This window comes from Helicoverpa armigera, chromosome 3, assembly GCF_030705265.1.
Source record: "Helicoverpa armigera isolate CAAS_96S chromosome 3, ASM3070526v1, whole genome shotgun sequence".
Classification (NCBI taxonomy): Eukaryota; Metazoa; Arthropoda; class Insecta; order Lepidoptera; family Noctuidae; genus Helicoverpa; species Helicoverpa armigera.
This window is the reverse complement of record NC_087122.1, coordinates 13,806,288-13,832,403: the sequence shown is the minus strand read 5'-3', so window position 1 is coordinate 13,832,403 and position 26,116 is coordinate 13,806,288. Positions and strand designations below refer to the sequence as shown.

Sequence of the window (26,116 nt, the reverse complement as noted above, 5' to 3'; positions counted from 1 at the left end):
TGGGAGTGAGGGAGATGGGTGTATATCTCTCGGCTCCGACTACAATAGGACATCCGTAACCCGACACCTATTGTTGTGCAGCTTCCGTATCGGGGCTCAGGTATTGTAGGGCTCCATAGATCATGCCACATTGTTAGCTAAATTATTTTATAAAAGGGTTTGTGGGGTCTAGGCAAACATAGAGGCTCTATCTTAACGGTGACCTTAGAAACATGATAAGAAGAGATTCTTGTTCTCAACTGCCACCATTTTCATATAGAGAAGAAAGGTTCTGTAATCTAAAAAAAAATATATTTTTCAATAGTTCAAGGCTATGGAGGAACACAGAGCACAGTCTATCGATCCTTTACGGTAATTATCTTCAGTACAAAGAACGGGAATCGAATGCTACAGTACATTTAGAGATCGTTATGAAGAAGGCACTGTTATCGTTACACGTGACATTTATGGGCGGCTCGGGGCTAGTAAAGAATTGCTTCACTACTTACATTAGGCAGGGAGATTCAGAAGTTGTAGGGATAATGCTTTATTTGTATGTAGATAAACTCAAATTTTATTTAATTATTTTGGGAAATAGATTAAAATAAAAAAGAAAACATAAATAAACCGACTTCTCAAAACACTAAAAGGGAATCTCCTCCTTTTTTCAGTCCGTTAAAAATACTTAAGATGGGCTATATGGTATTAACGGTTACAATGTAGGACCTTTCCAATTTTTTTTATGTGATAGTTGGCCTTACTGAACGCGGATGGTGCATCCGCAACACTAGAGAAGTCGCAAGTGTGTTTCTGACTGATTTATCTTTTTGTTTATTATATTTCGCAAAATGGACCTACTTCACATGACTGTGTCGTGTCCTCACCGCTCGTTACGTCTAACCTAAGCTTATTAACGAGCTGCTGTTGTTTTGTTTCATCCTGCTAATAAGGAACAACTATCTTAACGTACGTATCGTGTTTACGAACGTAATAAAACATTTATTGGATCTAAGTAATTTTTTTTTTTTTTAATGTAAATTTTCATTATAATCTCTAAATTAAAGGATATTTCTTGCGATTAAGGAGTACAGAAGACAATTGTGATATTATGTTGTCAATAAACAGTAGTTTCATATTGGTATTATTTTTGGTACTTTTGGTGATATGCACCTACTCACATCTTATGAACTTTTTCTGAATGAAGTACCCAACTAATTGCATTCTTAGCTTGAGCGCTTTATACTAACTTATTCCCTTTCAACCTTGAATCAACAAACTGGTTATACTTCGACTATAATACTCCTGAAGCTGAAAGTTTCATAATAAAACCTCTAAGCCCGTTCATCTTAGTACAAACAAAGGACGAGGAGGTTAATCAAATTTTTACTGTAACCGAGTGAAGGGGATGAGATGAATAATACAGGTACTAGTGAAGTTTGTTTCATTACTGTCGTGAACCCCAACCGTCTCAGACTCGGTACGGTCTTTTAGCGTTTTGCTGTTTTTGTGAACTCAAGTGGTGTGGGATTAAGTTTTTTTTTTCTTCAATATATTCAAATAAATAATCAAAGATATTTTTTCAAGGTCATCATCAATATTGGAGTTAAGGCTTATAGTTGTTGGAGCCAGGGTAAATGCTATCACTAGGATATAATCTGACAAAGCGTACCTTCACCTATTTAGACACAATGTTCACATATTTGTTTGCCGGTGATGAATTGAGAGTGTTAACTTCACGATGTTGCAAGTTATAAAAGCTAAGATGTATCACATACACAGAATCAATGTTAGTTTTCTACGTAATATGGTTGGAATCGATTCTATAAGTAAATATTCTTTAGTTAAATGGAAACAAACGCATTGAGATTTTTTGTTCAGACGGTAGAGATACATTAAAAAAGTTCAACGCATGAGTTTAATGAAGATAAATACTATTTTAACTAACACGTTTCTACCTCCTCTATCTTTTAGACTAAAATTGAAGCTAGGTATTGCTAATAGGTCCAACACTTCTATAATAATTATAGACTAGACTACTTTCTTTAACTCTGGACCTAGACAATTCCAAGATCCTGTCATAGAACAAAAATAGCCATATAAAATTTTGTTACAAAAGTACCGCAGCTATAAGTATTCACTATAGTATTCTGTATCCTAGACTCCTAAAAATGTAGGGTCACATAGGTAAAGAATAATCCAAAAAAAAAGTCATATATCAAGTGTAACACAACAACACCTAAAGACCTCTAAACCCTTTGATAAATGGCGTTCTTAAGTGAAAAAACTATTTCGAATGTTACCCTTATTCTAGAAAACGAAGCCTAAAACTTATTCGATAGTAATTCTACGGTAGAATAGTAGTAACTGTGACACATCGAGATAGAGGGGTAACGGAGGTGTGTGTCAAGTGTCGACCCTCGTCGCGGACGATAAGTAAGGGAATTATAGCCTGCCTACACTCGCGACCATTTAAAAAGACACAGTTTTATTTGTTCTGTGTCAATGCGGAGTGGTTATCAAACTGTCATCGTCACGCTGTAGTTGCTTGTGTGCTTTTGACAATTTGTTTTTGTACTCAGAGCTACTGTTTCCAAAATATTAAGGAATTTTAAGTGATAACTGAAAAGCTCAATAGACAAAGTGAAACTGCATATTGATTAAATTCGAGTTTTTACAAATGTTAACTTTTCTAAACAAAATGTAAGAAAACTTTTTATAATCTTTACTATATTATAAAATAGGTCTTTAACTACATATTTCTAAAGATTAATTTAAATATGTGTAGCAATAAATATACCTACATAGGTGGAACAAATGATATGTCGATCGCATTATTTATTGTAGCTTCTTTCTTAGGTATGTAATGTAGACTGGAAAAAAACTACTGTAAATAATCCGCAATAGTTTAGTTTAAAAGAAAACGAACACAAAATGAACATCGACAAAGGTATCCTTCAGGCGTCACACCCTCGTCTCACAAATAAATTGCTACTCGGAGGTACTACTCTTCACAAACTGGCTACTGGCTACAGCTATACCTATGTGATACAATATCATCATCAAAGAAACAAGTAATTACAAAGCTACACTAATTTGACGAGTAAATAATCGAAGCATATTATCTAGCCCTGTTTTTTTTTTAAAATCAGTCTTGCATAGTAGGTAGTCCAGCGTAGCTACTCCTTATCTTTAACAGCCTTTTGGCACTGGCGGATTTTCCGAGTAGAAAAACACAGCAAATAATTGACAGAATATATTAACGAACCGAGTGAAAAATCCGCCATTGTGCGAAGCTTGTACCTAAGTATAAAAATATTTACGGCCAGTTTCTTCATCAAAAGTCAAAGTCAAAGTAATGTCTAAAGTAAAAGTAACGGTCAAATTCGTTTTTTCAAGGCTAAAGTGACAGCATAACTAATAGAAAAAAATGAATTTGAAAGATACTTTTACTTCAGACATTACTTTGACTTTTACTTTGGCTTTTACTTTTGATGAAGAAACTAGATTTAACATATTAACTATGTTTAGCCAAGGTCCTGCCATGACAAGCGTATGTGTAAACAGCATATGAATAACAACCGCGTTCTGTGGCACATCAGCTGTCGCGTACACTGACGTATGATAATGTCATGTACATCTACGTTACGGTAACATAAAGGTCACCGTGGTTACCTTGGGGCTGTGGGTAACCACTAATGTTTAGGTTTACAGAATATTATGGTTAATTAGTATTGATATTCCTAGTATTAACTATGAAAACATTAGGTTCCTCTAAAATAAGCTCAGCCCTCAGCTAGTTTCTGCTGCGTGTATTTTGTCTCAAACTTACTTGATCTACCGTATCTGAGGTATCACGGGTACAATAGATATATTTTGACATGTTGAGAATATAATGTCATTAAGTTGAGTTTGTCAGTAACAAATAGATTGTTATGTAATGAATTGGAAATTGTTCTAGGAATTATGCACCCTTGTTAATAGAATACCAAATTGAAATTTTAGGGCAAGTAATTTTCAATCATTTCGTTTAATTTCAGCATTGTACTCGTACTCAATGTTTACAAAACACATACATTGTAGCCATAGAAATCTAAACCTAAATTACTGTTAGCAACCGACATGATTTTAGAAAATTACTGTGAAGTGAAATAACTGTGAAGAAGTGTCTTCTGAAACACGAAGGAACTTATCATAACAGGATATCACCTATCCATGGGCCTACTGAAGCATTGCTCAACCTTCTGATTATTCGACTCGTGTGGCTGTTTCTTGGCCACAAGCTCCTCAACAACAACAATAGCTAAACAGATCATTATAAATTATTAACAAACAATTTATACCAGCATCCCTTATCAATCACAGTCGGACTGGGCTCGGGATTGGGATCCGTAATATCTGTATCGAAACACATCTTCATTTGCGTCGGTTGAATCATGCAGCCTTCTTCAGCCGGCTGAAACACGATCTGATTGGTCATTGTTTTGTTCGTAGATACAGCTCCAGAGTTTATTGTGGTTCCAGGTAGGTATGTATGGAACCCTCGGGGTATTGTGAAAAGTAAAAACAATATCGAGCATGTTATTTGGTTGCAATATTTTGTAAGTTTACAAATAATAGCTTCAACATTGCTGCTAGAAAAGTAGGTATCTTAACAAACTCTCTAATTAGAATTAAGTTGTTGAGTGCGCTTTCCCAAGGCGTTAAACATTTTTGAAGTTCTCGATGGATCTACGTAGAAAATGTTATGTACTCTCCTTTTTCCTTCCTCGTTTTTTCAATAGCGTAATAAGATGTTTCGCTTTGAATATTTTTAAGATACATAGCATGGATGAAAAAAATATTTGTGCTACTCAGAAATTCCTGAACCGTCCTATCTTCTTCTCTTGGACCATTGAATCCGGTAGATGCACGAATACAAATTAGTAGAACAATAATCATCATGGAATTGATTGGAAATGTTTTGTGAATCGCAATGATTGTCGGCGGAGCTCGTGTAAACAATCCCGATTTATTCATATTAACAGGCTTATCGTTGTTTGTTGATTCAATAAATAATTTGCGAGATGCACCTGATATTTTTAATGGACGTTCATTAATTAATATTTGGTATTCGGTTTCGTGTGATTAATGAGGACCTATAATTTCTGAATTATTGCGGGAGGATATTTGTTGTTTGGTACATACTTATGAATGTTTGGTGTACCGGAGTTTATTGGAATGTAGCAATATTTTGTAGTATTACCTTGCTGCCTATCTAACAACTAACATCAACTTTCTGGTAAAAAACCAGCACAGTAGGTAGATATTTATTAACAGTTACGTTTGAGTCGTTCTCAGTAGGTATGTTTCACTCACAGATGACAGTATAATGTCTACTAAAAGGATATTATTACGACTGTAACATAGTAGCATATTATCAAAAGATCCAGCAATTCTTGGAATATATTTCGACTTCTTGGAAAGCCGGCTTTACCATTTTTTTCCTTCATGTTACGCGTTTGTACCTAACGCCAGTTTATTATGAAGCCTGTTATTAACTTTTTCAGTAAACATGTTGATAATAATCTTCATAGAATACATATTTGTAGTTTAATATTGCTATGTAAAGACATAGTGGATTTTTTTCGTGTATCGTAGGGGAGCTTTCAGTATTAATCATAAAGTAAGTAGGTGGGTCATGAATTATATTCTGATGAAGACGTGGGAGAATGAAGTAAGTATAATACATAATTGGCCAAAATGATGTCAAGAAGTCTTTAAATTATAGCTCCAATAATAATAGGTTTCAAATATCTGACAAAACAACTAGAAATTGACGTTACCAATTAAACTCAACAACGAGAGCCTAAATTCATATTTTAAACAAATTCAAATGAGAAGCCGCAAAACAATAATAAAGTACAAAGTGAATTGAAAATCTGTCTGTCACAACTAACTTGAAAATAACTTTTATTAGACGAATTGTGTTAACCACAATTTTAGGCCACCGAATGTAATTATCTAATTATAACAATGAAAAGACCGCAGTCAACTTAATTAAATGTTATTGTAATGGCATTTCGCATCTACAATTAGAATTAATTAAAAATAATAGGAATGCTCATTTTACTGAGGTTAATGACTAAAAGTATTTTTTTTTTTCAAATTCGTCAAATCAACAACAAAGCGGTCTCTATGAAGGATATTTTGATGATGCTAAGTAAAAAGTGTTAAGTACCTGCTTATCTCATTTTATGTTTACTATTTCAGCATTTCATTACATTTTATTATACGGTAGACCGCACATCAGTGGTAACTGTCATGCACCTTAACTCAATAGTAATAAGTACGATTTTCCTATAAAACTGTTACCACTGACCTGAAGTTGACTGTACATAAACCACCTCGTACAGTTTCCCGAAAAAACAAATTCAGAATAATGATTGTTTTGACATGGACCAAAAGTAAAAGCCCCGTTTAATTTACTGTGACATTTCAGTGCGTGAGTGACGGTTACCGGTGGCTTTTCGATACTTAATCAGTTGCGGAGCGCGCGTCGGGATCAAACAAAAATAAGCTCGTAGAAAAATAAACCTATTTTCGTAGGCCAGAAGATTGGATCTCCGATGTACTATTTGTATTGCTAGGTCATGTCTGATTGATGAGGCTTCGTAATTAAAAGAACCTTTTAATAAACGTCAGTTTATCTTTACTTCGTGCAAGGATTACAGTTATGTCATTAAAGAGGTTGATGTTTTAACAGACCGACATTTTTGAGTTCTGTTTTTCCTTGCCTTTTTTATGAGGCTTACGACAAAACATACGAAATAGGTATTTTTACGGACAATACAGACTGCCAAGTCGTCATGGGGGATATCTTATTACGTAATATCTACTCCTACTTAACAACACCTGCAACCAAGCAAGCGCATTGAAGCGCAAACAGCCGTCACATAAATAACAATTTCGCTGACAGTACTAATACAGATAATACAGCCAGTTTACATGTCCAGTCCGGTGATCCGAACTCCGTACATAGTCGTGAATCAACCGGACAATTGATTTACGTGCTCCACTGAGCTATAGGCTGCGACGTTCGGCTGCCTTCGTGAGTGATCGGGAGTGATCGGGAGGGCTCGTGACAAACACTAGCCACTGTGATTAATGCGTAATGACAGGCTCGTAAATTAGTGGTCGCGGTTTATTATTACGGTAATCTGTTTGTCTTTAGTGATATATCACTTTAGGTGTGCTTGAACAGGTTTCTATGTTTGTGTATGATAAAGATTTTGTCAATAATCTCCCGTGGTAAAAGAAATATTTAATTTCATGGTTGTTATTTCCGATCCTTTTATTTTGATTGAACAATAATTGACAGCTTTTATATCTATTTATATTATTTACTATTATTTATATCAAAAAACTAGGTATCAGATATAATATTTGTTTCTGTCAGGTTAAGTGTCAACCTTCTGTCAAAGGCATTCAACTGTCAATAAGCGTGACGTTACACTTGCGGCCAAAGTCCCGGGAACAGTAAATCTTTACGATGAAGTGTAAACTTAACCATTACGTTAACGAGTTCCTATTCATGTCCACTCTCGGGAGAAAACATCACAGAACTCAGTTTTACGATTAGCCTGAGAGCTGCAAATAGAGGTTTATAGTTTTGAATTTACTATAGAAATAACTTTGCTGTTTACACGACTGCGCACAAATACGAGTGTTTTGCTTGCTAATTTACTATTAAAAGAAAATTGATAAAGTTTCTTGTTATGTTACAAGTTTTAACTATCACGATTCGGACATAATTTGCTGCCTGAATAAACGGCTAGGGCTAATTTCAAATGATTTGATTTTTTGCTTAGCATTCAATGTTTTTGGAAGCCGATTAAGTATACACTACACAGTCTTAAAGATGTTTTCTAATAGACAATAGATCATATTTCAAGAAGCATTCTCTTGAAACAGTCGGTATATTTATTTAAGGAAGACATTATTGTCGGCCTACGCTTGTCGGCAATTGCCACTTGACCTTTACAAGCTTCGACTTACAACCTTACACAATTACAGTCAAATAAATAACCTAAATAAGCAAAGGATTGGTGTCGCACTGTAATACACACCCAATTGGGAAAAACGTACTTAATACCAGTTATTGCTTAAACGAAAAAATAACGTGCACACATCAAAAATATTTTGACTTTACAATGATAATAAACAAGATGACTTCGGCCGATATTTACCAATCAAAATGTTATGAGTGATCGCATCTAAAATCCTAATTCGTTCAATATACGTGTAATGGAGGCTCAATGTGCTCTCGGCTGGCCGGACACCGGACACCCGACACCGGACGCCGGATCACTAATGTTACACGATTGTGAAGTTACAGCCATTCAGCGGATCATATCCGCCGATTCGGATAATGAACGGGTTAGGATTAATTTATGTTTCAATTTCCTGTGCGGTTTTAATTTATAATTTTGATAAACCTAATTTATTGTTGCCTGCATTATTTATTACGTAGTTTTGGACAAGCTTATTCACCCACTATTTGTCCTACTATGTAATGTATGTTACCGCCGTATACAGTCGTTCGCCTCGTGACAGAATGAGTCGGCAGCACAATTTCCACATCGCCAAGAGGTGCTCAGTGCGGATATTCGGTTATTTTCGGCGAGAAGACCGGCCATCGCGCGCTAACGAGTCAATCTCGAAATGGAAGCGTTCACGCGTTACCGTCACGAAGGCAAAAATCAGGCGTTTTTGATGTTTATGCCTTTAAGCTTTATGGCTAAAGGGGTTTATGTGCCCTACTTCATCGAAGAGGGTGAGGTGATGATCGATAAATATGTTTGAGCATGTCATGGTTAATACGTTCTGAGAGTGTTTTGATCGCCATATGTACATATATGCAAAACTGAAATGCCATATAGTTATGTGAAGCTAATAAAAATCACAAAAAAACAATAAAAGAGCACATTATTTCGCGATAACTATCAAACAAAATTACCGCAATCGTATTTTAATGCTATTATATCACAAATGGATGGTTTCCGCCCCCTGGGTACCATCCGCACGCCTCGCATGGCACCCGGGAGGGATGATACGACATACCTATTTATAACCGGCAACTGCCATGAATTGAATATTACCTGAAAGTCTGGAAATGTGAAAATACTACAGCTTTATATTCCGAGGAAGGAACTGTTCGCCAATTTGTGGGAGATTAAACGGAAACAGAGGCGACGATTCGACATCAAATTCGTTTCTAAACCTTGTTCAGTTAAAATAATGGTTGACTGTCTGCTCGACGTGTGGACTTCCTTTCTAATATCCTTATTCATTCATACAAATTTTATAAATGCGAAAGTCAATCTAAATTTTATATTTACTTTAGTGGTGAAACACTTTTTCAGTTTATGCAAAGATAGGGTTTTATGACGGTGTATTCGACGTCATTCCTCACTTTGTACCCGGCATTAGAAACAGGCATAAACCTTTCACGTATCTCCTCTACTCCCAAAACCAATCAACTGATTCCCCTCAATAATGAACGGAGTGGACATCCCCATCGTTGGCAAAACAGGGAGTAAATCTGAGTATATCGGGCGAGTCCATTAGACGTGCCGCCAATAATTCAAGTCTGACAACTGCATTACAGGTTCCGTTCCCGCAGATAAGGCCGCTCCGGACTGCATACAAATGTACTTTGTGATTAAGCAAAAAGGTTTTGGTGTATGCAAATTTTTACAACTGACCGTTTGGGCTGTGCGGTTTCTGCCTAATTTAAGAACGCCGAAACTCTTGGGAGGAAATTATTTACGAGTTTAAGAGCCAAAATACTCTTGTTTTCAATATTGAGAAGTTATTTTTTTCTGACACGTGAACTTTGTTTCGAAAGAAATGAAAAACTATACTGTTAATGAAGTAAATGTTCGCTAATAGTAACAAAAAGTGGTGGCCTTCAATGACTAACCAGCAATGAAAGTCAAATAAGGGAAAAAGAAGAGCAAAGATAAAAAGTTTACTGTTTCCTTTGCCAGACAGTAATAAAGATCATTCAACTCGGTCACCGGGCTCGCTACAATTTTTATTTCAGTTAATTGAAATTGATTGAATGTTAACACGGAAAATCTATTTCACAACATTTGTCATTGACGGCTTTCGACATGAATTAACAATCATTGTACATTCGTAACACTGTTTTCGCACCAATTACAACATTATATTGAGATAAATAAAAAAATAGGTAACAGTCTAAAAAGTAACCTATTTTTGTGGAAGGTTGTGAAATAAAATAATACACTAGTGGTACTTGAAAATAACATACAAGTACGACAGTACAATAACTTCAGTTAAAACGTAGACAAGTGCAAATATTTCGTGAAAGTTTTTCAAATAAAAATTCCTTATTCTCCAAAACTTGGCAACGCTTTAGATTTTAATTTTTCCAGTTGACGGAACAAACATAGCGTGGGAACTTGGCTCACATCTGAGCATACAATTTTTCTAAACAAAAATTGTTTCAACGCTTTTATCTAAATTAAAATACATATAATACTTACTATATAATATAGCTTTCCTCAAATCATAACTGACTGCAGAAAAAGCATTCCTATTTTTTGCGATATCATTTTGTAATGCATTTACATGAACATAATTTTGGACATAATTTTATTGCAGTTGTAGGTAATCTAAAGCTAATGTATTCCACATTAGCTTTAGATTACCTACGGTCAAACAATTTCTTGATTGTAAATAATTCGTGGCGGCTTTATAAATTAGGAAAACCATTTTTCCTATGTTATTATTTTATTAAAATACCCGCTTTAATTCCTTAAACGCGTGTTTGTGGGCACACGCAACGGTTTAATGAGCCGTGAACGCTTACAAGGTATAATCACAAAATACATAGGTACAGAAGTCAATCTACATACAAAGCGCGTTCGAGTCACGCAGACAAAGGTGTCTATGTGTGCGTGTTCACAGACGCGCTGTCTCAAAACAACTCAAAACAGTGCGAGCGCGGCTGCCGCTTTCTTGAGATAAGCGCGTCACACAAAGGTAGATAAATGTGCACGCGTTGTGATACCTACCTAACTGTAATTTGACTGTAATATTTTTAATTTTAATAACAAAAGAAAAAGTAATAATGGAGCAACAAAATTCGTATTATAATTGAACAAGTTGACGGTTGTTTTATACAACAATAAACAGTGAATTGTCGTTTTTTTAGCCTGCCGTATTACCTATAGTATGTACCTACTTATTTTCTCATATTTCGATGGTTCGTTTAATAAACGCAGTAGGTAGGTACAGTTAGGTGGGTAGGTAAGCGCCCCGGCGGCGGCCTCTGGCCCAATGCCGTAATAAGTTTTGCTAGTGTCGACCCAGGCGAACCTGCCTACCTACCCTCAAAGATTATTGCTAGTAGGAGTTGATAATTTTTGGGATCATGGCGAGACTATGTTGTAAGGTAGACGAAATAAAACTCGCACATCAAGTTTTCTGTAGGTAGAAGCAAGCTTAGATCAGGGACTGTACCAACCCATTACATACAAAAATATTTTTTTCACAAGTAGGTAAAGAGTAGGGTAAGTATATATGTATGAATAACAAAATTATAAATTGCGGTTTCTGAAAAACGGTATCTCGTTCAAACAAATTTCCGTTGAAAGTGTTTATTAACCTCTTGTATGCCACATTAAATATTTTATTATTATTGGTTTATATTTCATTTTTCCTGTTTTATTCTCAACAATACATCAAATAATTAGATACGAGTACCACTACCACGTTAGTTTTATGCGCATAAAACAGTTGACAACCCTAGCGCGACCGCCGAGTTTAGGCATGAAAAGTGAAGTACATACATGAGATTGACTTCTGTACCTATGTATTTTGTGGTATAATTTACTGAATATTAGTGTTGATGTTAATGGTAGGCCTCGTCACTGAATAACAGCAGTAATTAGATTGATTTGCGGCGTAAGTAACATAGCACGCGCAAAGCCAAAAAGCAGTGTAAAATCTTGTATAAAAATAGTTATCAAAGAATTTTTGTACATGAAATATTAAGAGGTAGGAATAATGATAGCTACAAATAAATTCATCCATTAAGTTAGCAACAATACAGCTAGGTATAATAAAGTTATCTGTGAAATACATCCCGGCGGGTGCGGCTATTAATTTTATCATTACGGCAGCTGAAATAATTGACGGCGCGATGCTTCATCAGACGAACTTAGCGCTGCTTTAGAGTGCTCCCAATTTATTCGCTAACGAACGTTTTAGTCTATGCCTTCGTGCATCCAAGGGTTAAGTGGAGCAGTGTTACGTTACAAAGATGAGCACCGTTCAAACTTTCATTAAAATCTACGATCACTACGCCGAAAAAGATTATTTTAAAACAGTTTTTTCAACAGCTGAAGTGTGAAATATTTGAAACACAAATAGACACCATCTACCTTTCTATAAAGTGTATCTTTTTACAAACGACGTCCCAAATTGCACTCACAAATCTTTTAAAAACCCTGTGATCCTCATTAGCGTGTAGATGTGATTAGGCCAGAGACTGCATTAATCGCGAGTCGCTTCAAATATTCAGCAGGGTGGATCGGGACGACTTAATTGAATCAAATATGTATACAGGAGCAAGACGCAGACCGAGAGATGAAATTCACTGGGACCGGGTCATTTCGGTTATTCTAAACTTTTGCTTCATATTAATTTAGAAGATTTGTAAACGTATGGCTGCGTTTTTGACGAGTGTACGCGTAGACAGGCTGGAAAACTTTTCTTCCTTTAAAAGAGCAGAAAATGGGAGGGTTTTCAATTTTTGAAGTGTATTTACTTTTACATATCGCTTAGATTTTGTTTCGCAATAAACAATAAAAAATAATTTTTGAATAATGTGTGAATCAAAAAACTTAGCTTAGTCAAGTTTCGATTAACAAAATAACATACAGGTTTCCCCAGAGCATGCAAACACACAAAGCATCTAAACCAAATCAGTCTGTACACAGAAGCAACCGGGTCAGTTCAACAAAACGTCCGTGTATTTCAGTCGACAGCCGACTTAACGAGTTTTCATTAAATTCTGTGAGTGTTTATGAAAGTTTCACTTCATCCGAATTTACCTCCGAGTGTCCCCCAGCTGTACGCCTCAAAGGACCGACAGACAGCTAATTAAATGATATTCTAATTGAAAGAGGTTCAAGACGTTCGATCGACAACTTTCTCCATAAATACAGGGACCGTCTGTTTATTTAAGTTCCGTCGTAATCTTTTATTAATTATAATGTTTATTTTAAAATTGTTATTTTAAATATTTCGCGGAAAATTCAAATTGTTTTTGTATACTGCGATTATTTAAAACAAAATATTGTCTTGTAATAAATACTAATACAAAATAAAATACAAATTATATCACAAGAACACCCATTAAGGGCAAGAGGAAAAACCAACTTTCGGATCTATTATAACATTTTTTCCTCGAGTAAATCATTGTAATATTCTAAATGGTCCTTGGGTACTGACAGTTTTACGAGTATTTGCAGACCTCAGCGGAGGCGTTCCAACAAACCGCATTTTATGTACATTACTCTTAATAAATCTTACGCTTGGTTTAGGGAAGCGTAAATTGCTCGCGTAACTTACACTTCTTGGACCGCGGAAACTAGAGTAATGACGCTTAATTACACTGATAAACACCAACTCGAAATCATTATAGACACATTAAAATATCTATGGAATAGGAGTGAAATTACATATTTATACATGACTTCCATGTGTGTAATAAAAAATCTGTTCTACCCGTGTGCCTGAAAGCAAAATGCTCTATAAAATAAAACATTATATACGGTACTACTTACGCCAGTAAAACATTCCTTCGCAGAAAAAGAAGGCGCATTTACATTAAAAATCCGAATAAAACGATCGCAATAAAGGTCGTGGAAGAAGATATTAGAAAATTCAAAATGAACTTAAGTACAAAAGCCGTTTCGGACGTTAAAAAGAAGTTTCATATCCCCGAGCATTAAACCTGTTCTCATAACAATCAGTTTAAAGTGCTCGAGTTATGCTCGGAGCGTCGCAATCGCTTTATAGTGCCCGACTTTATGCTCGCGAGACGAATGCTTTTATTATTGAACTTAGTAAAAGTTTGTCAAAGACCGTTTCGGTTTTATCTCGCTCGTTTTATTTGCATGCTGACTGAGAATTATAATTTTCTTTCGTCATTTTGCGTTGTTTTTGTCGTAGCCTTTCCTGTTTCTGCGTAAACCTTTTTACTCGTTCATTTCAAAGTTAACAAAGGATACTACGGCGGTCACAGAAATGCAGACAGACGGATGGCCTAAAGCTAGAACAAGATGAGCTCAGTTTCACAGCCAAGCACGTCGATGCACGGTTTGTGTTTGTGAATTACCATAGCTTCTAACTGGACTAAGCTTATATTCTCGTTTGAAAATTCCCAAAGTCTGACGTAAACATTGATATCCTCCGATACTTGATAAAATAATAGCAAATTCCTATTAAACAGATAATAATCAAATACCAATATCGGAGATGTTTTTAAACGTCCCTTAAACATGTTCCAAATTACGTTGAGCGCACTTAATACCGTATCTTAGAAAATTTGATCATGATTAGCATCGATCGCGTTTGGAGAAACAACATCGACTGCTGTCGTGTCGTGATCGTGTCGTGAATGTGAAGTAGCTCTATTAGCTTTATACGTTCTAAAGTTGTTATGTAAAAAGGAAGTGTGGAGGCAGTATGCCTAGAGGCTGTTAAAATAAAAGAATAATGTGCACTGAGAGGTTTGCAAGTATGAACTAATTTGTACATGTTTTGGTCAATTACATAATTAGGTAAACAACCCAAGTATATTATCACTTAACGTAACACAGGCATATTACGTTTTAAATTAAACTGACCGAAGGTTTGCAAAGTGCCACAACCTACATCAATTCAAATAAACAACTCTCTTTAGGACCTCATTACGAGCAACATTGACACACTTCTAAGAACCTGCAATTAGTTAATTGCAACTCCGACTCTCTTAGTAAAAAATGTAAAGTTCCGACAGTTTTTCTCGCCCAAGAAGAAAGGAAACACGAGAGAGCAAATAGTGAGCCTTTTGCCGCTTCTAACTAGACGTGATTAAAGATGCAACGTGTAGACGCCCTGACGACGCCCAGACGTCTGACTGCCGAGTACTCGCATCTCGCATCTTTGCAGCATGCATGTATTGCAACATGCATAATGTGCATGGAAGTAGGCACACTTTAATTTGTGGACCTGCTTTGCTAATGTCTGTAATAGGTCCGTGCTAATGACTGCTTAGATTAGATTTTGCAAACTACTATGTTTACTTCATTATCACTACTACTAAATCTAGATGTCAACAAAAACTTCTATTGTACTAGAACAAAAAAGAAAAACTGTACAAAATGTACGCATTTTGCGTATAAACAGTGATAAGAGAAACTCCCAGTCCGGCCGTCCCAGTCACAAATGTTGCTATTCCCTTCTGAATTTACACGAGTCTCCACTTATTTGGGTATCTACTATTTAGTATATAATAAGATGAAGATTTCCCAAGAGCGACGCTTAAAAAGTTATCCTGTTAGCAAAGGGGACGAAACACAAAAGTTTTAAAGCATCTGCTACACGAGTTTGACTGCATGCAAGAAAAAGTTTTCGAAAAAAACATAACAAGCTAGGAGAAGTTTCGAAACTTCTGGCTAATGCTAATTCAGAGAGTTTTTATTTTGTCACTCCACTTGAAAAAGGAAGCGTATTGGGTGTGGTAATAATATTTAGAAAATTATGTACTTGTGAATTTTCTTCCTGCCAAGCTTTTTGTTTAACATCGCATGCAATCTACCAGTTCATTCTAACAATGCTAATTTGAAACAACTAGGTAGATTAATCAAGACAAACTAAGTAAGACTACCTAAATAAATGAACTTATCAAAACAATCACAACAGCAACATTAGCACTTACCCATAATATAAGTTTAAAGCGCTCTCGCTTTAAATTGAAGCAAATCGGAGCCTGAACTGAAAGTCCTAGAGAAACGTCGGCAATTTGTGTCGAATACATTATGAGCAAATCAGAAATTATTCGCCGTCGCGAATCAGGCCTGTAGTCGTTTACAACTGTTTCTGTGCCAACCCCATCGAGCTCTGAGTTACACAGCTTTACGGTTAATTAGGCGGTATCAAAGTAACTGTTTTTTGCAGTTAATAAAACGATCCTTTGATTGGTTTGAAATTAATACTTTTACAATTTTGAGGCGATGTTTTGCTGTTTTATTTGTTTGCTTTTGTTTTGTCTGTTTGTTTGAGATAGCAGGCAATGTTTGTTTTTGCAATATTTTTTTTAAGTGATATGGACAACGACTATAGAGTTTTTACGTTAGAGCTTTCATCTTTAGGATTAGATGAGAAACATTACTTATTCTTTTTTGGGGAATGCTAGAATTTTATTCACAGCAGTTTGTTAGTTAATATAACTGTGTTCTTCTGATTGCCCCTACTCTGCATACCACCTCATCATTGCTTAATTTAACTCTCTTCGTCACGTTTTCGTCATACTAACAGCATGTGACCTTCCACAGTGGTATGGCAAGAGTGGCAGGTGCACGTGACCTCCACTCCCTCCGAGGCGGGAGGGCCGGCACTCCTCACGTGCGTGGCTCCGGCGGCGCTGAGGGAACATGCGTCTGTGGCTGCCTGGTACAGGGACGACTCGGTGCTGCCTTCCTCTGATCATATGGGTAAGTGATACATAATCTTGTCACTTTAAATAATAAACTTAGGTAGGCTCCAGAATCTTTAGTGGTTGTTAAGGATCTTTAGTGATAGCAAAGGAAGAAAAAACAACGTTAATGCTTTCGTTGACAACGTGAATCTGATTCACACTGTCTTGTACAGCTTGTACATATCTCGTGTTGCATGCTCATTGCTATTGTGCACGAGGAAACAACAACAAATACGAAATCGGAGGATTCCAGTTTACTGTTCTTTGAAGTGCATTTTCTACAAGAGCAGGATTTACGTTTTATTAAAGTTAGTCACGTCCAACTAAGTCGCTGTCCACAACCATTACAATAAAGCATTTCCACCAAAAACTTCTCCGAGCGAATTTAATTCAACGAAAGCAACTCTCTGGGGAAGCATTAAAACATCGTCTAAGTCTGATTCGCTTTTTATGAGGACCTTTCAGTTTTAATGTCACGTGGCCGAAGTTAAAGATCCCTGCTTTCCACGTTTTAATATGTAATTGTGGCACCTTTTAGGTCCATTATTCAAAATACATACGTATTTGTACCTAAGTATACGTACTTTTTTAATTGCCACTTTCTAACGCAGTTTGAAAATTTGAACTCAAATATCTGGTATAGCTTATATTATAAAGGCGAAGAGTGTGTATATGTTTACTTGTCTCTAATCTCAAAAACTACCGGACCTACTTATTTGAAAAAATATTTCAACGTTAGATAGCTTAAATTGAGGAAGGTATGGGCTAGGTTTTATCCTGGTTAAAACTAGTTCCCACAGGACAACTTGTTACTCTATCCTCGATACAGGATTCAATTATTACAAAATAACTTCGTTGTTCACAGCTGGTGCCACCCTCCTAACAGACGAGGGTTGGCGGCTGATCATCAGGTCAGTTCGGATAGAGGACTCCAGAGCGCAGTACTCGTGTTCGGTTCTCGACTCGCTCACCGGCGAGAGGCGCAGGAGCACGCCAGTCAATATTGATGTTGCTCGTAAGTATATTTTGTATGTGTAAGTAGGTAAATAGCTAGTTTAACTGAATTTGTACGAGTTATTATTATGGTGATTGAAAAATTCTGTGACTGACTTCCCAAAGTAAGACTTTGGAAGTCCCTCGAAAATTGATTACGTATACCTATTTTTGGTAAATTGGTCATTTTGAGAATATCAATGTATATTACTGATACTCAACCATATTGGTTAACCCAACAGCGTACAATATACATGCTCGGCTATAATCTTGAATATTGGTGTATCGAGATCGGTGAAACTATCATAATATAAGGCTTATCAATATGGATATTGATTGTTATCTACACGCAATTACCACTACAACAGTTGATTTCAATATTCGTGAAATATATCTATAGTACATTTTAGAGTTTTAGACGATAATTGGATAGTGTTCGTGGAAAGTCTAGTATCTACAAAACAAATAATAAAAATTGGAATAAACCTATCAGTTTCGTAGAATTCGTTCTGAAAATCAAAATTGATGTACAGAATGATACCTGACTTTTACAGCCTTTCAGCAGAAAAAAATACAGGTGGTATTTTAATTCAAAATGAAGTACTCATTCCAGATACCACTTTTTACCTATACGTAACATATTTTTTAATAAATAATTCCAGCTTGCGTATGAATTTGTCTTTTGTTTTCTATCGGATACATTATGAGTTCCATTTTCAATACTAAGCCAAATTACCATGGTACCTTCTCTTGTAGCCATGAGCGTGTCATCAGCACCACGCGGGGTGTCTCACGGTCAATGGGAGGCCACGGTACGGAGGGGAGGGGATGTCATCCTCCCTTGTCTGGTGCATGCTAACCCTCAGCCTACTATCACGTGAGTACTTTAGTCTTAGTTATCCTAATGAACATCTCCATTTCTGCATTTTTTATTCCAGTGTGAAATTAGGCCATCGTGGTGGTCGAGTGATCAAAAGGTTTAGCAATGCTTGGCGCGGTCGGTCCGATGTGGGTGACCACTTACACGAGTTTTTGACAAAAAATGACTTCGGAGAAATATTTCAAATGTCCTCAAAAAGTCCAAGATACAGCCCAATAATTGTATTTGTTATAATTCCAGGAATAAAGGTAGAATTGCCAGTTCCAATTTTCCTTAATTGTAGATTAATTTTCTATCTCAAAACACTAATTTATAGAAATGTCTCATTACAATTTCGGCCATTAATTAAAGCAATTTGAACGTACAAAGCGTCGAGTGGGTTTTTTAAAATGAATTATTCATTTAATTTGGACAACTACATTATAAAGCAGAAAATAGATTTGATAACTAAAGCAGACGACCGCCTAACTATATTTTCAAATTATATGTTTTAGTTTTAATTTAACATAATTTATACAATTTTGTGAAACGTAATCACATTATAACTTTGAGCTGAAAAATAGAGGTGAACTATTATTATTTTATTTGACTTTGACTTGCACTACAATGTTAATTTTGATTTATTACACTGTGCAATACTTGGTCTAATACTTTAGTCTAGCCTTAAATTGTGTTAACTAACTTATAACCATCTTCAAAACTAACACAAATAGGGCAGCCCTGTCCTCTTGTTCAAAAAGAAATAGAATGCTAACTTTAATTTTATTGCAAACTAATTATATTGTACTTTGTTCTAAAGAATTCATATACTTAGGTAGGTATATACTAGTCCAACTAACCACATTGACGGGTAATAAGACTGATATTAGCTATTCATTTGCGTTACCGTGCAGACGGCCAGGGTTCAGCTAATGTAGGCAGGGATGGCTCCCGCGGGACCCATAACTACAGGCTTACAGGAAAACTGGGAAAAATAATGAGGTAATACCGAGGCAATAGTTCCACACTACTGTGTAACGAACTCGAATAAAGACTGGCTGTGACGTCATAGGATTGTGTTATGGCTACGGATGGTGTGAATGATGATGATGATGATGATGTCCTCCTAGCCGATTATCGGGTACGGCGGCTGTTCTCATGTAAGGAGATTAGCCAACTACGCAGGACATATTATAGTGCACGAGCATTTGCGCAGACACAGGTGCACTCACTATTCCTTAACTCTCATAGCCCGATGGGACGGTAATCCGACACGACCGGAGAGAGATCAGGCGCAGGACCGACATTTACGTGCTCTCCGATGCACGGGTGTATCAATCACCAGTTTCCAGTCCCCGGGCTGCTTTGTGAAAGTCTTCTAAAACCCACAAAGCGATTTCGGCCCGACTCGGGAATCGAACCCGAGACCTCGTGCTCAGCAGCCGCACTTGCGACAGCTAGACCAACGAGACAGTTAATGGATGGTGTGAATACTAAGCTGATGACAATGTGTCAAAGAATAGGTCAGCTGATGTAGCTACAATATTCGGTATTGACCCTAAAATGTGATGAGTTAAGCAGTGTTGCAATATATCAAGAACTTCAAAATATTTGCACCAAAATATGTCAATACGTTTGATACCTAAAGCCAACATTAGCGCTTTCGCACTAGCAGATTTTCTGTCGCTCGAAATATGTCACGCGTAAAAAAAGCTTTGACAGCTCTGTAGGTAAAGGTCTCTTGTTTTTTATAATCTGCATTTGACATCCTAGTTTATTCCCCAGCCAGCGACAGATATGCAAACAAAGCCTCCTCGTGCAAAACAGAACATTTTAAGTAGCAAAAAACACTATCTTGAAAAATCCAGCAAAGTATCGTGTTACAGGCAGTGCAAGGGTTCCGTAGTGCAATTTAATTATTTGAGGGACAATTTTCTTTTTGATTACATTTTAAAGTATAGTGTATTTTTTATGGATAACCATTAATCTAGGAGAAAGTTTAGTGTAATTAGCAGAAACATTATACAAGACTTAATTAAGTACCACTTCAAAGTATTAGGTATATTTATCAAAATAACAAATTATGGAACTCGCAAGATGCTGGACATATCCATATTTTTTTGTAAAACCTTCTTATTTGCAGCAGAACCCAGCGTCCCATTCTCAACTTCATTCCAAAAACAAAACACACACACACACAAAGTGCGCATCACTAGGAACCTACGCTGGAAACATAAAGCCGGCCCCAGACGTCGTAAGCGCGGAGTGCGTACGACAGCGCGACCGGCCGACAAGCCCCCAACACTCGTAAACTGGCGCCCACTAAAACATAATTACCCGCGTACTACGTGACAGCTTCACTATAGGTAGTTGCTAGCATTTGTGCTAGACAGTTTCTTTGTTCTAGATTTGATTTATTCAGAATTCGTTTTTATCTGCAGTTGTCCAAAAAATGAAAAACCACTTTACTTTGGCTTAATCTCATCCCACGCAATTTTACCATTTAGGTGAAATATTTTCAGTGTCAGACAAAATCGATTATGTTACATTAATTTTGGTAAATAACCATACCTATCTAAAAGTAAATTATTTATTGAAAACGATTTGGCGTAGTAACTATTTACCAATAAAACTTTGCTAGCTAAAGATAAAACGTACATATTAAATTTGTTTTAACCTAAAGCCTGGCTTTTAAAATATTACGTTTCAAATAAAAATAAATTAGAAAAGAAGCACCGTTTGGAACGAAGCCTGAAAATAAACATTAATTAACACGAGTGTCGGATATTTTTAACAAAAATATAAAATGTGGCGCGAGCGTTAGTGCTCAAAGTCACTTAAATCAGAGGCAGACAAGTGCACCCGGCTGCACCCCTAACTAACTGCGCTTTGTTCGGGAGGAGTGCGGTCACCCACATCGCGGCTATTTGCGTAAAATTCCTCCCTTTGCCAAACCGAGGGCATTGATCCCCGTTAACTCTAAAACTCGCTAAGTCAGGGCAGTGTTATTAGGTTTCACGAAAACAGTGGCTGGATTAAGTTCTCAAAGTAAGTTGCCCACGATGTCATCCAATTTCATCTTACACAAACTGAGATAAAATAAACATTATTGGTATTGTTTGGAACATTGACCCATATAAAAAAGAACATTTAAAACAAGATACCTATTGTTAGAAGCTCGATACTTCAATAGGAAAATACTCTCTTTATTTCTCCGATATAGGAGCACGCGTTGTTTGATCCACGAGGTATTTTTTTACTACCCAGCGCTGCATCCAATTTATGAAGATAGTTCACCTTTGTTTATTCGTATTACTCGTATGAACTGTTATTTCAATACGTTTTAATTGAAATCTTCTTCTTAAAGTTCACTCAATTCTACGAATATTATACTGACGACTACAAAAAGAAAATCGTCTACCTGAAAAACGTAATAAATAACGTTTTTATATTTTAATGAAATATAAAAATATTTTAATAAAATATAAAAATAGAGCCGTCTCTCCATTTCATCGCAAAATATATAAAACATTTTAATATTTTTCCACTCATATTCGAACACAGTATTCTTTGTGATAGTAGCAAACAAATCATTTTCTTTTATTTCTTTGTCAGACGTACACATCATCAAAAATAATTTACAGTCACGAACATTTGTAGTACCTTCACAAAATGAGTTTTATCTGTTCCCCATTTAGATAAAGTTGATTAATATTACGATCTTCTAAATTACGGCTAACAGGCTATTTCCATTACTCTTTAGTCGGCTATCAACATTTTTATCGGAATATTGGCAGGAAACTCGTGCTTGGCTTGCGAGGATGTCAGCAATAAATCATTTCTTTAGGAAAACAAGCGAGCCAGCTCGAAAATAAACGAATAATAGCTAAACTTTGGTGTTAAACACGTCTTATTTGGTGCTTTGATATATTTATGAGCACTACGTAGCTCCTCTTGGGAAAATGTTTCAGTTTAAAATGGGTTATTCTTGTGGCAATAAATGGTTCTTGCGAAGCTCTTTGCCAAGTGATTATAGCTACAACTTATGACATTCTAAAAAGAAACTAATTTAATGCTCCCATGCAAAAGAGAAATGCAGTTGATTTTATCTGTGTTTAGAAACAAACTGTCCATCCCAAATTCCATAGTGTGTAATTGTAAATAATGTGTGGTAGGTACATTTGTCGCGGCGGCAGTGTAAGCCGCGCTCGTGTCAAGTGTGACAGATATACGTGCGTGTCCCGCAGGGTTTTGTGTGAAGCTCGCAGAACCCTTCACGAGGGTGTTACTTTTTTATTTTGAGGATTTTAACCCTTGTCTGTGTACCTATCGCGTCGCTCCCAATTATGGTGACTAAGGACCCGTTGTTACACACTCATGTTTATTTTTTTATCCGCAATTTGTGTGCTATTCATTTGAAAGGGTAAGCACACTGGTCCCTTGGATCAACTGTGGGTTAGTCACCCTTATTAAGGCTATGGTAATAGACTGACAAGGCATTACCTACATCCCTAAGCTAGAGTAGACTAATACTTACCTACGTTTTTTTATAAACACGGTACAAAAATTAGGGTGCTCTTATTTTTTATAAGTTTACTTTTTCTAGTCTTGCGTTGACATACAAGGACTTCCCTACAAATAGAACAGAGTTCCTTATCATTCTCGTGCCTCTGAGTACCTATCCTCATTAACCCGAGAACAACAGCGACCTCTATGACCCTATACATGTACCTAACTTATACCTTGTGTATCGAACACATAATCAAAAGGTGCCTTTCATGATATGTACCTTAAGCAATAGAGAGTTTCTTTGAAATAATATAACGTTACTATGACGCCTGATTCTCCCAAAATGTGAGAAAAAGGTCGTTACTAGGTAAACCCACATCACGCTAGTTATGTTTAGTCCCGTGGGAAAGCTATTGACACGAACAGAATATAGACCGTTCCTGGTATATAAATCTACAAAGAAAACTTTAATATAACACTGGTAAATTAATACGTTTTTGAGGGAACTTATCCTGTACTCAAATAACTTCATCTATGATAAAATTACCAGATCATTATATCCGAAACAATCCTAAAGTAATACCAAATTAGTATAATAGTCTTTCAGTTAAAACCAGAAAAGAGATGCCTAAATTCATAAACGAAGGTAAAACATATCCATAATTAAATGGTCATAATTCACGTGAACATTTCACATTATAAGCTAGTGTTTGTACTATGAGTATGTCTACATAATGACGTCACGGCAAACAGCATGGATACACAGGCCTACCCCAGGGGAGCTATATACAACGCTCATACAGCGGGTATTACCGCGCTTGGCAGCTTTATCTACACCAACAACCTACTGATAATAATATATTTGGACGTTCTATTGTCTCTTTTTGGACTGGCTAGAATATTTTGTACTATAAACTAACCTACCATGACGCAATTTTCATCTGATCCTTGGAAGTGTAAGTCGAAAGTGCGTTTCAGTTAATTTATTTAAAAGTCATACTAAAAGAGGTGATAAGTCTTAATTTAGTTTGTGGTCCAATCTGTTACGCCTGTCAGCTTATCGAATGATCTATCAAATAAATGGCAGATATGTGTAAATCTTTTTACTATACGTATAGGTAGTATTCAGCACCTCATAACATTTTACCTAACAATGAAGAGATAAATAATTGCACACGTATATTTCAAAACAGACATTATGTTTCAAGCAAAGAACGATCACGCCTATTAATCACAAGTTTGAAAATGCGAGAACTTTTCCATTATTTTGTGAGGTATTATAAATTCATTGTGAAAAAGGGCGAAAGAATTCTCTGCTACAAGTTTAAGTTAAGATAAAAATCTCTCTCTCCAGTTTTTTAACACTTCTTGGAACTAATCGTCTTTAATCTTCATTGATTTTTCTTAATCTCGAAAACTTTGGAAACCTTTTAAAACACTTCATCAGCAATTAAGTAAAAACAATTAATTAGCACCAGCCATTTTTTTTTCTTAGGTTATTGTTCGACTATTTCAAAAACATATTCTCCAGTTCCCTAAGTATAAGTACACCATACCAATAGCACGTAAATAATATATTACATTACCTACGTAGAAACAGACAAAGCCTACACGTTGAATTAAATTAAGGATACCCAAAAGTTTCCTCGATGGGTAACTCATTATCGCATTTGCTAATTCTCATGGTTTGTGAATGAATAATTGAGTGACAGGAGTAAGAATATTCAAATGTCTAACGTTCATAAGAAGGGAAAATCGTTTAATTATGTCAACAAACTTGTCCTGTAAGTAATGTTGGCACAAAATATATAATAGGTTTTAATATAGGCGAATTAATCTCTCTAATATATACACATTATGACTGTAGATACCTACTACGTGAATATAAATGCTTACTAGACTGGCTAAACTAAGCAGTATTATGATCCGATAAGCCTAGTCTCGATTGAAGTAGTTGCTCAAATTACCTACATACTGAATACTAGTTAGTGAATACGTGGAATTCTGTCTCACATCAAAGTCCTTCATTGTATACCTAATAGGTGAACTTTAGCTATTATAGAAATACTATAATTTAATCTAGATTAAACCGTATCCTTTGAAGGTTATAAATCATTTAGGTGTAGTCTTCAATTTTCTGAAATTATATTACTAACTTTACATGATACAAACTACATGACAGGTATATCTATGGTTTCTCCCATATCCCGGTTAAACTTCTTGCAGTATACTAAGATAAAATACCTATAGCCTATAATATTATCCGTGAATCTGAATATAGCTTCTTATCTGTGAAAGAAATTTCACCCACAAAAAATCTTTCCTCTTTATAATAATTAATTAGCATAGTGTTGAGAGACACGATACAAAACTCTACACAGCAAATCCAAGATCCACATCATTACAAACAATACAGACCCAGATAACCAGAATACTGCATATCAAAGACAATCACAACTATCATTGTATCACAACTGTACCCCTTCAATTAGCGGGGTCGACTCCCGGCTCGGGCAATTACAGAACTTTATAAACAGATGCCAAGAGCTTCAGCACAACTGGGGATCTACCCAGATTTAGTTGACAATACAGTTCGCCGAGATTATTGGGACATTGTTCGAACATACCTATTTGTACATATTTCGAGACCTATGTACATTGTACAAGAAAACTCACACTCGTAACGAAAGCTCCTTTTCGCAACAGCCAACAGCCTAAATTGTTGTTTTCGGCAGATTTTCTGCGTAACTAAATCAATAGAACATGGAGATGCAATCCCATTTCTGGCTATAGATAATATCAGTTACGAAAATAATTTTAGAATTCTGAAAAATCGTGAACTAAAAGAATGATACATGCGGCAATAGTGCGATTTTCTATGGAATCCTACAGTTAGGCTATAGTTTCAGTTTTAATTCTCATTTCAAGTTCTAGCTAAAATTCCTATATGCCGTTCATCTTTTACCATGCACCAGTAGAACATTCACAATACTAAATAGTAAATCAGTATAACATAAGCT

At 36.0% G+C, this 26,116-nt stretch overlaps 1 protein-coding gene across 7 annotated transcripts in view; it reads left to right on the top strand.

Annotated features, from left to right (window-relative positions):
* The window catches only part of LOC126053653 (cell adhesion molecule Dscam1), a 136,538-nt gene that overhangs the window by 72,329 nt on the left and 38,093 nt on the right, over nucleotides 1-26,116 (top strand). For all 7 annotated transcript variants that reach the window (XR_010278192.1, XR_010278194.1, XR_010278193.1 and 4 more), the window contains exons 5-7: nucleotides 16,593-16,751; nucleotides 17,601-17,750; nucleotides 18,485-18,605. Coding sequence is in view for 4 of the 7 variants with exons in the window: in XM_064043743.1 (XP_063899813.1) it covers nucleotides 16,593-16,751; nucleotides 17,601-17,750; nucleotides 18,485-18,605 (430 nt within the window). In the remaining 3 variants the exon portion in view is untranslated. The remainder of the gene's footprint in view (nucleotides 1-16,592; nucleotides 16,752-17,600; nucleotides 17,751-18,484; nucleotides 18,606-26,116) is intronic.